Below are 17,484 nucleotides of genomic sequence, written 5' to 3' on the forward strand. Positions count from 1 at the left end.
GGGGGCCGGGGGGCCGGGGCCCAGCTGTTGACTTCGCTCAGGTCACGGTCCCAGGGCGCCGGGATCGAGCCCCGCATCAGGCTCCAGGAGCCTGGAATCTGCTCGGGGTTCTCTCCCTCCCTCTCCCTCCGAATCTCTCCCTGCTCTTTCATGAATGAATGAATGAATGAATGACACCAGTGCAGGAGATGTTCACAGAACCATCCCCAGAGATGCCTGGAGGTGGGGTACTGGCGGGTCGGAGAGCTGTCAGGGGACCCCAGTCAGAGAAAGATCTTCACTCCCTCCGGCGAGGATGCCTTCCATGGCACCCCACGCTCTTGGGAGGTTCTGACTTCAGATTGTGCACATCTTTTTTTTTAATGTCTTTTTAAATTTTATTTATTTATTTTTTTGAGAGACAGAGACCGAGCAGGGGAGGGGCAGAGAGTGAGGGAGACACAGGATCCGAAGCAGCTCCAGGCTCTGAGCTGTCAGCACAGAGCCCGACGCGGGGCTCGAACCCACAGACTGTGAGAGCCGAAGTCGGACACTTAACGGACTGAGCCCCCAGGCGCCCAAGAACATGCAGATGTCTTGGTTCGGGGTTCAGAGATGTAGGTCCCGTCCCGCAGGACACAGCGGAGCCGGGGGAGCGGCGTCAGAGAGTGCGGAAGCCCGCTGGGCGGGGGCTGGCGTCTCACGTGTATCCTCGGTGGCTTCCCGGTGGAGGGGGCACCGGGACTTCCCTCCAGGGCCAACGCCCCGCACTCGCCCCAGGCTGGCTGCAGGAGCTTGGGGCTCATCCCTTCCTGTGGGCATAAAAGATGGTCAGAGAAGGGACAGGCAGGTGTGGGGGCTGACACATCAGTGCCTCTGGTTTACAAAGGGAAATCAAGGGCCGTCACGTGTCGACTTGAGTCTGCCATGCTGGGTCATGGTTGGTCTGTTTTGTTTCTACGCTAATTTAATTCCCCTCTTGAATTATAGATAGATCTATAGAAATCTTACCCATGTGATGCAGCCAGATCCATGGGAGGGAAGAGAGTGCGGGGTCTCCAGACTTCAGTGGTGTGGCGTTTTCCGTAGGGCCAAAGGGTATTGTCCACAGTTAAAGTGGATAAAGTTTTATTTTAAAAGTGTTGGCATTTTGGAGGTGCCTCCGTGGCCCAGTCGGTTGAGTGTCTGACTCATGATTTTGGCTCAGGTCACAATCCCAGGGTTGTGGAATCAAGCCCCATGTTGGGTTCTGTGCTTAGGATTCTCTCTCCCCTCTGCCCCTCTCCACTGCTTGTGTGCACGCTCTCTCTCAAGTTAAAAAAAAAATCTTTTAAAAAAGTGTTGGTAGGAGGGGCGCCTGGGGGCTCAGGTGGCTGAGCATCCGACTTCAGCTCAGGTCATGATCTCATGGTTCATGGATTCCAGCCCCGCATCGGGCTCTGTGCTGACAGCTCAGAGCCTGGAGCCTGCTTCCGGTTCTCTGTCTCCCTCTCTCTCTGACCCTCCCCTGCTCATGCTGCCTCTCTCTGTCTCTCTCTCTCAAAAATAAATAAAAAACGTTAAAACACTTTTTTAAAAAAGCACTGGCGTCCTCAGGCATCGCTGGTGGGAACTTCAGATGGCACCGCCTCGTGGGGACGCTGTTGGCCACTCGGTTCTGCAGCGTCATTCCTGAAAACATGCGTGAGCATGCGTGAGCGGGCGTGGCCGCCAGACACACAAACGCCCCCTGGCAGCGCCCGGTCCGCCGGTGGCAGGGAGGGGACGGAACCACCGGGCAGTGAGAACCAGCCGCACAGTCCGTCTCACACGTGCCGCGCTGCTGCAGGACAGCACGGGGACAGCAGCAGGGGGTGGCGGGGTTGGTCCCGGGGAGCAGTCACGGGGAGCCTCTGGGGCTGGGTTGTGCCCCGTTCGTCCCTCTCCACTGTCCCTCAGCCTCACTCCGGGCTGTGCTGTCCGCTGGGCCCCTGCAGTGACGGAAGGCCTTGTCAGACGCACCGGCCCTACGTGCTGACCAGGGGAGGGGTAAGGTGGGGAGAGCGAAGGGCAGGGCTGCGACAGTGACCTACGTGGTGCTCAGATGGCACCGAATCACTTTGTTTTCTGCTTTTGTTTTTTTTTAATGTTTTTATTTTTTATTTTTGAGAGGGAAAGACAGGATGTGAGTGGGGGGAGGGTCAGAGAGAGAGGGGGACACAGAATCCGAAGCAGCTTCAGGCTCCGAGCTATCAGCACAGAGCCTGACACAGGGCTCGAACCCACAAACTGGGAGATCATGACCTGAGCTGAAGCCGGATGCTTAACCGACTGAGCCACCCAGACGCCCCTGCACTGAATCCCTTTGTTGATGACAATATGCACCAATTCATCGGTCCAGCTAGATAGCGGAAAGGTGGGGGGAAAAGTTAAGCCAATCGGGATAAAAAGCCCAGCACGCTGGGTGAGCAAGATGGAGCCCAGTGGGGGAGCCTGGCGCCCCCACGCCGCCCCTTGACACTTACTCCTTAAGCTCTCGGGCCTCAGTTTCTTCACCCGTGAGACAGAAACAACAGTGGTATTCACTTCCCGAGGCCGCTGTGAGGATCAAGTGAGCAAGTGCATGTAAGCCACACAGAAAGGTGCTTGGAACCCGGTAGATGTTAAGGCGCTGTTGGCAGAGCGCCGGGCTCCCTGCCGTCTCGGGAAAACACGCCTGGAGGAGACGCAGCTGCACCGGCACAGTCGTCCTGGGCGCGCCATCACCGTCCTGTTATTTTACAACAAATACAGACAGGACCTTGAACCTTGGTGGGGGCGGGGCTAGGCCGTGCCTTCCAGCGCGCACCTGCGCGGGAGCCGAGCCCTTGCGGCCTGCCCGAGCCCCAGCGGACAGGGCCCCTCTCCGGGAACATTCTCTCTACACACTGAAGGGCCCCTGGCGGAGTTCTGTGTTCCTGCCTTAGGCCTGTCTCGATCGGAACCCAGGAGCTTTCCAACCGAAGATCGGCAAAGGGGAGGCGGGGGGCCTGAGGCCGCGGCACAGCCGGGGCTGCAACTGCCGGCGCTCCAGCTGCCTCAAGAACTACTGCGAGTGCTACGAGGTCAGCCCCGCCCCCCGCCCCGGGGGCCCCTCCCGGCAGGGCTCCGAGCCCGGAGATGCTGGGACACCGCCGCCTGCAGATCGCTTCCTGGACGGGGAGGGGCCGCCCGCGCTCAAGGATTTGGTGGCAGTGGGGGGACTCGTGGTTTCCCCTTTCCTGGCACTTTTCTGTCCCGTTCCTGGTGCTGGAGGACGGGGAGGGGGGGGGCCCACTGGTCCCCGCAGCAAAGCAGCCGGGAAGCCCTTCCTCGAAAGGCTGTCCTCGGTTGCTTCCCGTCCTCGAGGTCCCTGTGAGCTTTACTTCTAAAAGGTGCTCCCGGAAGGTGAGGCTGGAGAGGACTGTGGTGTTTCCGGGGCCCATGTTGGAGGATGCGGGCGAGCAGAGCTAGCGACCCCCCAGCTAGGGGTTTTGAAACCCCGGCCGGAAGCCCTGCAGAGATGCAGGATTCAGCAGAGGCAGCAGAGGGATTTCGGAGGCGCGGCCCCGGCATCACCACCTGCCCCTCCAGGTGTTGTCCCTGCTGCCCTGAGGCAGGGGGCCGCCCGTCTTCCCGGGGCGGACGACCCGTATTCTCTAGAGTAGACTCGAAATCCTGAAAGGTCTCAACACACCCAGAGCTGCAGGTACAACAGGATGTGGCTCTCCGGGCCGGGCCGAAGAGAACAGAGGGGAAACCTCAACGGCTGAAATAAGAGAGCCGGGGACTGTGGGGGGTGGGGGTCAGGCCGGAGCTCAGACTGTCCTGCAGGCTAGTGTGAGAAGGGGCAGCCCACTGCCTCGAGATGAGAAACCAAGCCCGCCCACGAGTCAGCAGGAAGGGCCGCCCCCAGACCCCCTCGCAAGCTCCACCCCCCTGCACGTCCACCAGCTCCGGCAGGCACCGCGGGTCGGGTCCAGGGCACCGCAGCAGGGCCAGCAGATGCAGGTTTGGCTTCCCACGTGCATAGAAAAGCACTTGTGTCTATGTGTCGCTGTGGTCTGGTAAGCGCAGCGGCCTGAAGTCCAAACAACAACGTCCAGGCCTCCATTAAAAAACACTTGATTGCTAAAAAGTGCCGACCATCATCTGGTGCTCAGTGGCCCTCACGGCTCACGGAGCACGTCACAAAAACGTGATGAGAATCTCTCACGACGAGAGAATGACCAAAACGTGACACAGAGACACGAAGTGAGCAAATGCTGTTGGAAAAATTGTGTCGACAGACTTGCTGGACACAGGGTCGCTGCAAAGTTTCCGTTTGTGAAAAATGCAGTATCTGCACCCCCCCCACACAAATATAAACAGAGTTATTTAAGGTCCAAATAGAATGTGTTGCTTTTTGATGGTTACAGAGCAGTCTAAGTTCATTGAAGCGTTTTCTGTTACCAGGCCAAAATTATGTGTTCTTCTATTTGCAAATGCATTGGTTGCAAAAATTATGAAGAAAGCCCAGAACGGAAAACACTGACGAGCATGCCCCACTTTATGGACATCGGAGGGTTTGAAGGCAGCTGTCATTTGTCGCCAACTAGACCCGCGGGACCACCGCAGCTAAGAAGGGACAGGTAGGTGCCCCAGCCTCCCTCAGGGGACGGGGAAGGGGTGGATTTGAGGAGACTTCATCTATACACTGGAGAGAAACCGGGCGCCTAGCGGGCGGGTGGGACGGGTGGGGAGTCCTAGAAAACAACACTTCCTAGTCCTGACCTTTTGCAGTCTGAGCCCCCCCGGGGCAGTTGCCTCTTGAGCTCCGTGGGGAAGGGGGCTGGTCTCGTAGGAGACAGTACGACTGTCCTCAGAACCTAGTTCGGGACTCCAAGGGGGCCTGGGGGGGGGCTGGCCATACAGCCGGGGCCCCTCGCAGGGCGCCAGTCCTCGGGGCGGGTGGCATCCGGGAGCTCCAGGTGCCCCAGGGGGCACAGGGGCCGGCTCCCGTGGTGCACACGTTGTGCGCGGAGCTCAGACCAGGCTGTGCAGCGCAGCTCCGGGGACCTGTCCGCTGCTGCCGCCCCTGCCCGGCCCCCGGGGCCCCCTGAATGTCATAGCGGGTCGAATCTGGAGAAAATGTAGCAGCTGCAGGAGTCGGACCGGCTGTTTGTCTGCTGTGTGTTTCTCCTAAAAGCTTTCCTTCACACAGTCACGGTGCGAGTTCCCAACAGTAGGACGACAGCGTTAGATTCGGGCGGCCATGTTCTGAATCCCGGGACAGGGGGCCCTCGAACATGTACGGCATGTAACCCCCCGGAGCTGGGGGCCGCGGCCCGTGACCACTCTGTCTCTGCCAGGCGGCCCTCGTGCATCTCCTGGGAGGTGGTGGAAGCCGCGTGCGCCTGCCTGCTGGCCCAGGGCGAGGAGGCCGAGCGGGAGCACTGCTCCCGGAGCTCCGCGGAGCAGCTGGTGCTGGAGGAGTTCGGGAGGTGCCTGGCCCAGATCCTCCGTGTCGAGTTTCCATCCAAAGGCTTGAGCGTGGAGTAGAGTTCGGTGGAGAGAACTCTGACCGCACAGAGGCCTCGTTTGGATGTTCCGAGGGAAGGTAACCTGTGGTTTAGGAAGGTCGCTTAGGGAGCCCGAGGCCGTCTGCCTGGCAGCTGGGTCAGGAGGGGCTTTCCCCGACCGCTGGCGCGTGGCCCTGGGGAGACAGCCTCGACTCCTGTGACGTCAGGGAGGGGGGTGGACGCAGCCTCCGGGGAGAAGGAAGTCCATTCCCGCCGACTTCACCCGTCTTGGCAATTTTCCCCTGGAGGCCTCTCTGCCTAAAAAAGCCATAGTGATTTTTCACTAAAATTATTTTGAAATAAATTCTCCGGACCGGCTGCTAAGATAGAAGTTAGACTCTCTAGAGAAGCCCCGAATCCCTGCAGGAGGCCCCGGGGCGGCCACGCTCTCCCAGCCTCTCCCGGGTTGCTGGGGCCCTCGGGCGGTGGGGGTCGGGTCCTGGGCCCGAACACCCTCTAGTTTCTTACGGGTTTTCACTGGGATGCGGAAAAGCTCTATCATCCCGTTAACTTTCTCCCTAATTGTTGTTCTACTATGACTAGTGTTGGTTAACATACGGTTAAAGTAACTGGTTTGCAGAAACCAGCAGGTAGGATTGGTTATTAAGTTGACTCCCTTTGGTTCTGTTGTAAAAGCAAAGAGGATTAAATGTTTCAAACGCCTTCGGCTGTCGTAATTAGCGTCGTAACTGAGCATGTTATCCGGCACGGTTCCGAGTTTATTAATCGTTGGCCCCTCTGAGCGCGCTGAGAAACTCATTTACGATCACGGCAGTGTCAGGAAGCGGGCGCCCGGCGGCCCGTAGAGCTGTATTAGGAACAGCAAGTTCTGACGGGGAACCACAGAGGCAGAAAATACGGAGTTCTTCGCCATTTCGACCCCCCCCCTCCCCGTTGGCCCCGCGGGATGGGGACTCTGTGGGGACAGGCCAGGGGCAGACCCCCGCGTTGCACGGTGCTGAGGCTCTCCCCGGGCTGGGTGCCCCGTTGTCCGTGTCCGGAGCAGGAGGGGCGCAGCTGGGGGAGCCCCGTCCACTTCGCCCCCGGGGCTGGGAGGGGCCTGAAGCGGGGCTTCCTGACCCCTTCCTGGAGGGCAGCCTGCCTTCTGCGGCTCTCTGGTCGTGCTGCCCATGGCCATGTCTGCAGGCCACGCAGGCAATTTAGATTTTTCTAGGAGCCACATTTTAAAAAGTGAAAAGGAAAGGAGCCTGGGTGGCCCAGTCGGTTGAGCCTCCGACTTCAGCTCAGGTCATGATCTCACAGTTCGTGGGTTCGAGCCGCGTGTCGGGCTCTGTGCTGACAGCTCAGAGCCTGGAGCTGCTTCGGATTCTGTGTCTCCCTCTCTCTCTGCCCTTCCCCTGTTCATGCTCTGTCTCTCAAAAACAAATAAAATGAAAAAAAAAAAAGTGAAAAGGAGTAGATGACATTTATTTCAATAATCTTTTATCTAACCCAATATATTCAAAATGCTGTCATTTCAACATGTAGTCAAAATAAAAGCGATTGAGATATTTCACATTCTTTTGTTCGTACCAGATCTTTGAAACCCGGTGCGCACAGGGGACGCCAGGCACAGGCAAATCTGGGGGGGCCGCCTAGAAAGGCCCCGAAGCCAAGTGGGGCTCACCTGTGGGGCCGGAGGGTGGCCCGGCTGGGGAGGGAGGAGAGCACAGCCCTCAGGTCAGGGACCCGGCGTGGCCCAGGCTCCTGTGGCTGGGGGACCTTCTGTGCGGGCGCAGGGCACTCTGGCTGCGGCCCGTCGGCTGAGCGGCAGCCTGGACCCTGGGGAAGGGGCACCTGGGGAGGCGCGGCCCCTGCGGAGTCTCTCACAGAACGGCCCAAGGCCACACCGCTCTGAGGAGATTCAGTCTGAGGAGTGCAGGCAAAGCCAGCCCGAGGCCACTGGTGCAAAGCAGGACTAGAAAGATACAAAATCACATGGGGGTGCCTGGGGGGCTCAGTCAGTTCAGCGTCCGACTTCGGCTCAGGTCATAATCTCACAGTTCGTGGGTTCGAGCCCCACGTCGGGCTCTGTGCTGACAGCTGGGAGCCTGGAGCCTGTCTTCAGATCCTGTGTCTCCCTCTCTCTCTGCCCCTCCCCTGCTTGTGCTCTGTCTGTATCTCTCTCTCAAAAATATACATGAAACATTATTTTTATGAAAAAAAGATACAAAATTACATCTTTTGTTGTGGGTAAAGAGCCAGTGCCTTGTAAAACTGTATAAAAGTTAAAATGGCGGGTTCTTATTTTGGGTGCGGTGGTGTCCGTCCTGTATCCGCTGGGTGACTGGCCACCTCCGTGATTGAGGTTAGATTACCTGGAGCATTTGGGGTTTGTTTGGTGTTTTTGTTTTTGTTTTCGGTTATTTTCCCCCAAATGTGACTTGGCTTAAACCTTGTCCTTTCAAGAACCTGAGACAGAGCCATAACAGACGTCACGTGCTACAAAATGCTGTCTCTGTCCCCAGAGCACCTCTGACGCCAGACGCCCAGCATTGCCCCTCCACCAGCCAATCCTCCCGATCTCTGGGCCCCAGCGGGGCGCCTGTTCTGTAACTCAGTTGGGACACCAGCTGCCTGGACGCGGTGTCAGTTTGCACACGGCCCCAGCCTCGGGCTCCGGTCGCCAGCACAGGGCCCCAGGGCACCCACACTTCTGTCTGCTGCGGCTGCACTGGACGGAAGTTCCCAGGACCGCGCCCCGGGCCCGAGCGTGGGCTGTCACAGCCCAAGAGCTCAGGGTGCACTACCCACCCCCAGCAGTTTGCTGTAAAGGACATTGGAGCAGCCGGACCGAGTACCCGGGCGGCACTCAGCAGCGTCCTGAGTGCAGGGGTCCCTGTGAGGTTGGGGGCCCCCCTCCTGGCATCGGCTCTCCCCCGTCGTGTGTTTGAGGGGTTTGCACGGACGCTTCGTATCCTGGGTGCGATCGGGTGTCCACTCCATCTCCAGCCCCTCCCACCTCCCTGGAGGACATGGGTGCGGCTGCTTCCTTCCTTTTCATCCCTCTGAGCCACTGCTCCTGCACGAGGACTTCCTGCCCCCCCCTTCTCCTTCTCCAGGGGACTCACGAGCGAGACTTTGGGCAGACGTTGGGGAGGGACCCCCGTCTTGGTCCTACGTTGCAGGAGTAGATTGACGCTGGTCAGCTTTCCTGACTGCGCATCCGGGGCCCGGAGACACGCCCTGCTCTGGCGCTCGGCTGGCCGTCTCGGCGGTTGTCAGGACCGTCTGTAGATTCTTCACGGCCCCTCAGGGCTGGAAAACTTTTTTTTTCTTGAAAATACTGCCACTGTTGGCAACTGACGTATCCAGTATGGCTGTTGCCAGTTCCGAGCGCGTCCCCTGCCCTTCCTCCATCACGACATTGGGCAGTCCCGCCCCTGGGGAAGTGGACAGGGGTGGCCTGGCCAGCAGCAGCCACAGCACCGGGTCCTGGCGCTGGAACAGGATTCCCGCACGGGGTCGTGACACCAAGGTGTCTCTTCATGGGTGCCCGTACGGGCTCAGAGGGCTTGTCCCCGAAAAACTGAACCCTGGACGCCACGTGGTGTAGCCTTTTGTGCGTTTTCTCCTTCTTTGTCTCCCATATATGGGTGACCGGGTGTCTCAAGTTACAGGTATGAAGGATGTCACCTGCGCACAGAGACAGGTTCCTTGTTTGAGGGCTCACCGCGTCCCTAGGGAGGGGTCTCCCACACCCCCCCTTGGATGCTTGGGCCAGAACGTCATCACACGCGTGGCCGTTCTTCTTGCGCCCCCTGCCTCAGTGAGGCCGGAGCCAGACCGTTCACAGGGGAGCGAGGCGAGGCAGGATGAAGCCGCTCCCCAGATCGGGGTGGGGGGAATTCCCACGAGGGCTTTGAATCCCCCGAGAGTCAAAACCATCCTCCGAATAACTCCCCAGCCCTGGTCTGGCTGGACCTGGTCTGTGGCTTTTCTTTCCTGTCGTCTCTCCGTAGGCAGCAGTGGCTCAGGTTAAACTCCCACAAACTCCGCCCTCCACAGCAGGCAGGTAACCGGAGGCCAAGGGACGGTGGTGGACGGCATCGCGCAGCTTGCTTGGCTAGTAAGTACGGGCTCTGGCCGTTTCACTGGTTCCGATCTCTACAGCTGCGTGCGGCCGGACGATGCGGGTCAGCGGGTAAGGGGCCCACCTCTGCCCAGGCAGCGGGGCCCCGATGTTGGATCTATGCTCAGGAGGCCGCCCACTCTCTTTCCAGTTGCCAATCTGTGGGGCACGCCGCTCCTTTGAGTCTCCCTGTCCCCGAGCACTTCACTCCCAAAAGCTCCCCCCTGGCACGTGGGAGCGGGAAGAAAAAGAGACGAATACTTCCCAGGACACATGGCCCTGACCGGCCTGAGGGGCCTTCCGCATACCCAGCAGAGCCCGTCTGGGGCCGCATTCAACGGCTGCATCCGCACTGTCCCAGCCTCTCAGAGATGAGAGAGGTCGGACAAGGGGTGGGGACCCGGCTCCCGGTGATCTGGGCCCCACTGGGTCTCCCGGGCGGCTGACTTATAAAATCCTCGGCCTGGGCATGTGACGTTTCCGACAGAGACGGTGACCTTCCTTCGCCACTGGCCAAGGCGGATTTTCCCAATTCGACTGAGGTTTTGAGGAACCCGACCCCGGCAATAGGACTGGGGTGTTCCGTCCCACTGGGAGGTTGGCAGGGGCCTAATCCTCTCGCCTCCCATGGCCATTGATCCCCATGTTGGGACCCAGGAAGCACCCTGTCCCCAAAGGAAGGCGCATGCTGACGGACCTCTCACTCCAGCCCCAGGCGCCGGGGCGGCCGCTGCCAGTCCTCCGGTGAAGAGTAGGCAAGAATCACAGTGACCGCGAGAAACGAGGGGTGACAGTCACCACAGTGAGGAAACATAGAAATGAGGACAGTCTTTTGCTTCACCGGACTGTCGATTCCTCAAGCTTTGGCGGAGCGTAGATGAGTCAGCTTCCGCAGGGACTCACGCAGGGCCGCCGCCTCCCGGAGCCTCCGGGCTTGCACCCGGCTCCTTCCACGGGTCAGCGTGCGCGGCGTCGATGGGCCAGGGACGCACTCCCAGTTTCGAGATGCCGGCTTCACTCTGCTGTGGTGAATCCAGGGGCCCACTCGGGCGCCTTTCCTGCAGTCGGGGTGGACCAGATGGCAGCGAACGGGCCTAAAACTCCAGAGGGGCTTTAGGGGTGGACATTCCACTCCTTCGTCCATATTGCGTCTCCTGGTTTAAAGGGATGAGCGTCTGCGGTCAGACTCATATGTCATCGCTGCCGGACCCAGCGGTGTGAGGTGCTGAGGGCCTGCGTCTCTTGTCTGGGGTTAGATTGTCCATCTCATTTAGATCCCCCCCTCACGCCCTGGGTGACGGGGGGAGGGCACCCATAAAGGACTTTATGAGGGGAGAACCCAGCTGCTTCCCAGCCTCCCCCTGCAGCCTCGGTCTGCCGCCCCGAAGGCCCCTCGTCTCTCTCTGCCTCGTGTTAACCCTTTTCCTGTCCAATCCTCCCCAGACCAGGCCTGTGACTGCTGCTAGGGAATAGGCACGATGGCCACTCTGGCTTCTTCGAGCTGATCAGGGGCGGTGTGCGGGTCCAGCAGTTAGTGTCCCCAAGGGTCGGCCAAGTGGCCCTCAGCAGGTTTTCCAGGAAGGCTGGCAGGACGAGGTGGCACTGGTGTTAGCGGACGCACAGAGAAAATCACAAGGTGAAGATCACACTGAGCACCGGATGGCATCTTACAGTGACGTCCCCAGGTCCCAAACCTGTCAGACAATCCAGGAGAGACCCTGACTGTCCAGTTACATCCGGATGGCATCTGTCAGTTCTAAGACTCTGCGAGAACAACGCGGGTCAGAGACGGTCTCGTCGCCCAGCGGACAGAGCAGCAGCGAATCATCAACGGCAGCTCTGTTCTCCAAGAGTCTGGCTCCAACTTCAATTGTTTTTTTTTAATTTAAAGCATCTAATGCTTGTGAGGCGTCATTTAGAGTTTTGCTGAGCATGAGCAGACTGATTGCTTTACTCAGAGGTGCAAAACTGTTCTAAGACTTGGGGTCCTACTGGAGAAAGAGTCAAGGCAGCCATTTACCATTATTTGTAAATTTTTAGGTAAGCCGAGCCTGGGTATTATTTTATAAAGCAGAACTTTTGCTATTCCGTGCGCCTGTCCTGCCTCGTAAGAGAAGGCGTCTACCCGATTCGTGAAGCACCAACCGCACCAACAACCGTGGAAACCCCTCCGACCTCGGTGCCAGCGTGCGGTCCTGCTGCCAGTCTCTCTGGGCAGCTCCGGCTCCGTGACCTCCTGGGAGCGAGTGTGGGTTTGAGAGGGTTGTTTCTCAGATGGACGTCTCGGGCTGATGTTACTTGCTGGATGGTCCTTGACCAGCAAACACCCTTCGGGCCATTTGCTCAGTTTTACTGCTCCCTAAACGAAAGGCCTGACGCAGGGTTTTAATGATCTTCGGGCCCTGTGAGCTCAGTAATAGTCATCGCCCTGCTCTGGCCGCATCCCTCCCGGGGGCTGGAGGCCGTCCAGGAGCCAGACCCCGGGTTATTTCCCCGGGAGAGTGGATGGGATGGAGTCTCCTTTCCTAATTGATCAAGTGGGCAGGCTCTTTTCCTGAGTCCCGGGATCTACAGCCTACACTATCCAGGAACCCCCCCAAACTCACCTAATTGTTGGTCTGTCCTCGCAGCCCCACGGCCTCTCATCCGGTCTTCATGTGCTTTTCTATCCAGGGAGTCAGGCTCTTGGATGTCATCGAGAGCGAATGAGAAAAAAAAATTCGTTTTCCCCGTATGCATCCCAGGGGCTGAGGGGAAAATGTAGTTCTAGGTTTTCCGGAGACGCCTCGCACAGTCAGGCTGCGTTGGGATGGCTGGCCCGGAGTGGGACGGAGGACACAGAAGGTGGCTCCGTTTTCAAGGAGGAAGTGAGCCGGACTTGCAGTGACCGGACTTCTCCAGAATTACCCGAGGCTCCAGCTTCCAACAGACAGCTGGTTCCTGGGAACCAACTCAGAGTCCCAGGCCCATCGGTCCCTTCCAAGGACGCTGCCTGAGCCCTGGCAGATAGCGGTCCGCGAGGGCATTCAGACCCCCAGTCCCTGTCTCCACACAGGGGGCACGGCTGGTGGGGCCTTGACCTTTGTTGTCCCTTCTTTTTTTTTATGTTTTTAATTTTCTTTTTTTAATTTTTGAGAGACCGAGAGAGACAGTGCAAGCAGGGAGGGTCAGAAAGAGGGAGATAGAGAATCTGAAGCAGGCTCCAGGCTCCGAGCTGTCAGCGCAGAGCCTGACGCGGGGCTTGAACCCATGTACTGTGAGATCATGACCTGAGCCGAAGCCTGATGCTTAACCAACTGAGCCCCCCAGGCGCCCCTGTTGTCCCCTCTGAGGGCTGTCTCGTTTCCAGGGCCCTGATGAGCCACACATAAGTGGGCGGCATTTGGTGCCAGGGCCTCGGGAGTCTGGTCTGACATAGTGCGTAAGGCTACGGCTCAAGCCTCCTTTCCTGTTTTTTGGGTTGTTGGGTTTCTTTTTGTTTTGTTTTGTTTTTGTTTTAATCTCGGTGGTAATATACCCAAAATTGGCATCTCATTCTTATGAGCTCCTCCAGGGTCCCTTCCAGGCCGCAGCCAATTTCTGCATTTCCTCTGACTTATCTAGGGCTGACTGAGGGATTTGTCCTTTAAAATTTTCTCAGCCTCAGGGGTGCCGGGGAGACATGTAAGGAGAGCTTCCCTCACCGTCTCCAGGAAGGCCCTCGGGCTCTCATTCTGTGCCTGTAAAATAGTGGTTAATTTAGCATAATTTAAGGGTTTAATTTCTCTAAAGCACCAGCTTGGACATGGGGGCCATATCATTTCTCAATGGGATGGTCTTCGTCCCTATTAGGACCTCGGACAGAACCGCCTGGGCCCCAGCAGGAAACTGCAAGTTCCTTAGAGGACCTCCAGCCCCGTGATAATTAAGGACTTGCTTTTTCTTCAGAGTTTATAGATCAACATCAACCCGATTTTTCAGAATGCCTCCCAGAGGAGTGTAGGGCTTGGTTGAGGACTTGCCCATTTATGGGAAAAGGGAGGGAGAGGAGCCCTCCTCAGTCCCTCCCCCACAGCTGGCGGGGAGAGCCCCCTCCGGCCCCGGTCTTGGCTGGCCCAGCGAGTGGCAGCCAAAAGCTTTGTCGGTCTCGGGAGGTGCTGGCAGCCGCCTTCTTCTCCAGACTTGTCCCTCGTCTTCCCGATTTCTCCCGTTCCTCTGTCTCCCGCCGGCGGGACTTCGGGGGTACCTGCTGGGACCAAGCCAGACTTCCCGCCTGTAGGAGGAACCTCTCATGTTATTCTGGCCCAACAGGAATCCTCTTTACAAATATATTGTAAAAAGCTGGTGAAAACCACTTTTTTTGGGTAAGGATAAAACGGGTCCTCCAGGGGCTAAAAGAGCCAAGGTCAAGATTTGTTCCCCTGCCCTTTTCAGCGGCGCCCGCAGAAATTCGTTCCCGCCATGTGGCTACTGATTTTCGAGTGTCTAGTGGCTACGAACTGGCATCCGCCCGGGGAAGTGTGGCGAGGTGGCGCCTCCGTGTCCCAGTGCAAGCGCTCTGCACATGCCAGTCGCCGGTCCCTCCCGTGCACAGGCTTCCGTTCCCGTGCTCAGCGAAACAGCACAAACGTGGAGCATGGAGGCCGGCAGCGAGGACGTCGGCACCGTCCCCCCGCCTTTGGATCAAAGGAGACGCAGTTTCAACCAAGGCTTGAGTGAGACAGCTCAGAAGGTGTGCTGTCCTGCAGTCTGCACTTCAGTTATAATCATAGACCCCCCCATCGTTTTGGGCAGAAAAAAGGGGGAAAAAAAACCTTTGTTTAACCTTTTTTTTTTTAAATCAAAGCATACCAACAATGCAAGAAAACTCTGCCTTTTTAACAGACAGTTAAGCAGAATTTATACCAATGTACTTTTAAAATCCATTCATTTTAATCTTAGTCTATCCTGACCACATCTAAAATTTCCTTCTTAAGATTTTCCTTCACGAACCTTCTATAACTTTCCTTTGCTCTCAGATTTCGACCTAAGCCCTTTTACTCCAAACAACCATCTCATTTAGGACAAAATTACTTTCTTTTATCTGCAACAAAAAAATGTATTTTCAGGGGTGCCTAAAGTCAGTTAAGTGTCCGACCTCGGCTCAGGTCATGATCTCACAGTTCGTGGGTTCGAGCCCACGGATTCTGTGTCTCCCTCTCTCTCTGCCCCTCCCCCACGCACACTCTGTCTCTTTCCAAAATAAATAAACATTAAAAAATGTATTTTCATTTTTTATATCTTTCTTACATAGCTCCCACTTTTTTACATACGGAGTTACTTCCCTTATTTTCATTAGTCTTAAATACATTTAGCAGAATTTTAACTCTTAGAAACCTTAGTCTCCAGTGAAAGCTAAGTAGTAACAATTGTGAATGGTAATTCTGTCATATCAGAATTTTTTTTAAGAAGATCAATTTCTCAAGCACAAAAGATTTTCCATAGTAAAATCTTTTAATTTTTATTTATTTATTTTAATTTGTTTAATGTTTTATTTATTTTTGAGAGAGAGAGAGAGACAGTGTGAGCAGGGGAGGGTCAGAGAGAGAGGGAGACACAGAATTGGAAGCAGGCTCCAGGTTCTGAGCTGTCAGCATGGAGCCTGATGCGGGGCTTGAACCCACGAACTGTGAGATCATGACTTGAGCCAAAGCCGAATGCTCATCAGACTGAGCCCCCCAGGCGCCCCTCCATAGGAAAAGCTTAATAAAGCACGAAGCACGTTTGTAAGACCCAAATAGTCCTTTTATTCCAATAAGTCAAAATCACAACCCTACATCTAGTAATTAGTCCTTCAGCCTCTCATCTCGTTAGATATCCAATGAATTTAATCCCAATTTATCATGCAAGCGAAACTTTAACGTTTTACTTTACCCAAGACTTTGAAAGCGATCTGAACAATTACCCGGGAAAACTATGAGACAGACAAGCTCAGCCATCACTTTGAGCCGTTCTTTTGTTGACAAATTGGAACAGAACATAAGCTTATGTGACCAGCGGATCCAGGGAGAATGACCTTTACTGTTGAGGAACAGGTCTGTCACAGATCAGCGTCAATTGAGTGCGGGTTACTTGGGTCCCCTTGAGACAACTTGGTCCCCACGGTTACTTTTTACCTGGGACACTGTGGGGGATCTGACATCGGGGGTCTTAGTCCACGACTCTAGGGTGGGGGGAGGAGCTGACGGCGCTGGCCACGCCCCCCAGATGGTGCAGAAATGGGGGGCGGGGAGGGCAGAAGAGGCGGGGCGCCGGCAGAGAAGGAGAACGCCCAGTTTTACATGGCGTCCGCTCAGGCAGAGGAGCAGGCTCCAGGTTTGTAGTGTTTAGTCTTCCGCCAGTGGAATTAGTCCGTGTCAGTCGGAGAAGACGGGATTTCCCCGAAACACAGGGAGCTTCGGCAGGTGCTAAGTCCCCGCTCTGAGGTAGACTGGCCCGAGACGGAGACTGTAATTACCAGAGTCACTGGCCCGGGAAGTGACCCAGGGAGGTGTCCCCGCACACGGTCTCACGGCGACTCCAGACGCTCTTCTTCACGGAACTGCTCAGGCAGCTCTGGGGGCGACCGAGGTCCCCTTCTGCCCCTCAGGGGCAGGCCTGCGAGAACAGACGACCCCGGTTCCCACCAGTCCGACGGGCAGGCCCCCCTGAGCCGGTTCCTGGCCTCACGGGCTCCGCTGCGCACCCCCGGGTCCGCGCCCCGCGGTCAGGTCCGGGCGCCCCGAGCTCCGCACCCCGGCGGCGAAGGCGGTGGAGATCCTGGCTCCTCCGAACCCCGGACGCGAGCCCCCAGAAGTGCAGCAGGATCTCCCCGGAGTCGTGACACCGAGGCCTTTTCCTTCTAGGAAGCAGCTTTCCTCCTGCCGCAGGGACTCGGCGGGTTTGCACTTGGAAACTGAGCCCCGAACGCCTCTGTGCGGTGCAGCCGCTTGTGCATTTTCTCCGTCTTTTATGGACGTGCGCCCTGACTGGGTGGCCTCGGGGCCGCAGGGTCGTGAGGGGCGTCACCCGCGCACGTGGCCGCTTGCCCCCCCTTATCTCCAGGTCTCTTCTCACCACTCCTTAGACCGGGGACCGCAGCCCACCCGGCCCTCCTGGGTCGGACACCCAGAGATGGGCCAGGGTCCTGGATCGGACACCTTGGAGACGGGGAGACGGGCGGGGGGGGGGGGCCTGGGTCTGGCAAGCCCCGCCCTAGTCCTCGGGAGGGAGGGGGAGGGTGGTGAGGGGCAGGCATGCGCGTGTACAGGCCCGCCCTGAGCCGGAGGGGGGCAGGGGACAGCCTGGGTCTCAGCCCGGATGACTGGCCCGGAAGCGCGTCTTTAGGAGGCGATTCTCACGCGTGGCCGTGGATGGCAGTCGCCCGGGGAGCGGCCGGGTCGCGGCGGGCTGTGCTCTGCGGGCCGCCTGGCCCCCCAGTGGCGCCCACACAGCTCTGACGAATGCGAAAGAGCCCCGAGTGCCATTTAATGTAAAGGAAAGGCTTGGGATCCTCACCCATTTCCTTCTCAGAACTTCCGTGTGATCTTTCTGTTCCGGCGCCAGTCCCTCCCGTCCTGCCGCTGTGGCAGTGCCGTCCCCACAGTGTCCCAGTCTCCTGACCAGTCAGGCTGTTAGGATATTTATGCGCCCGACCTCCGGCCGGGCCACTGCGCTGTCAGCCCCCCTCGCCCTGGCCCCCGCCCTGCCGGGTCCCCCTCCTCCCCACCCCTCGGGACCCTTCACGACCACAGAGTCATCCCTCGCCTGCCACGGCCAGGGGTGCCTCGGGCTTTCTGTTTCCATCTCCCGAAACATCCGCTCCCTGCGGGCAGGGTTCCGTGTTGACTGGGTTCGGATTCCGTCACTAACAGACCC

At 57.7% G+C, this 17,484-nt stretch overlaps 1 protein-coding gene across 1 annotated transcript in view; it reads left to right on the top strand.

Moving 5' to 3' along the window:
• TESMIN (testis expressed metallothionein like protein) overlaps positions 1 to 6,200 on the top strand; it is a 31,857-nt gene extending 25,657 nt beyond the window's left edge. The window contains exons 11-14 of the mRNA XM_029957363.1: positions 1,576 to 1,662; positions 2,925 to 3,062; positions 4,432 to 4,607; positions 5,328 to 6,200. Of these exons, the coding sequence (XP_029813223.1) occupies positions 1,576 to 1,662; positions 2,925 to 3,062; positions 4,432 to 4,607; positions 5,328 to 5,517 (591 nt within the window). The 3' untranslated portion in view covers positions 5,518 to 6,200. The remainder of the gene's footprint in view (positions 1 to 1,575; positions 1,663 to 2,924; positions 3,063 to 4,431; positions 4,608 to 5,327) is intronic.
• Positions 6,201 to 17,484: the final 11,284 nt, after the last annotated feature.

The sequence above is a fragment of the Suricata suricatta genome, chromosome 11 (assembly GCF_006229205.1).
Source record: "Suricata suricatta isolate VVHF042 chromosome 11, meerkat_22Aug2017_6uvM2_HiC, whole genome shotgun sequence".
NCBI lineage: Eukaryota > Metazoa > Chordata > Mammalia > Carnivora > Herpestidae > Suricata > Suricata suricatta.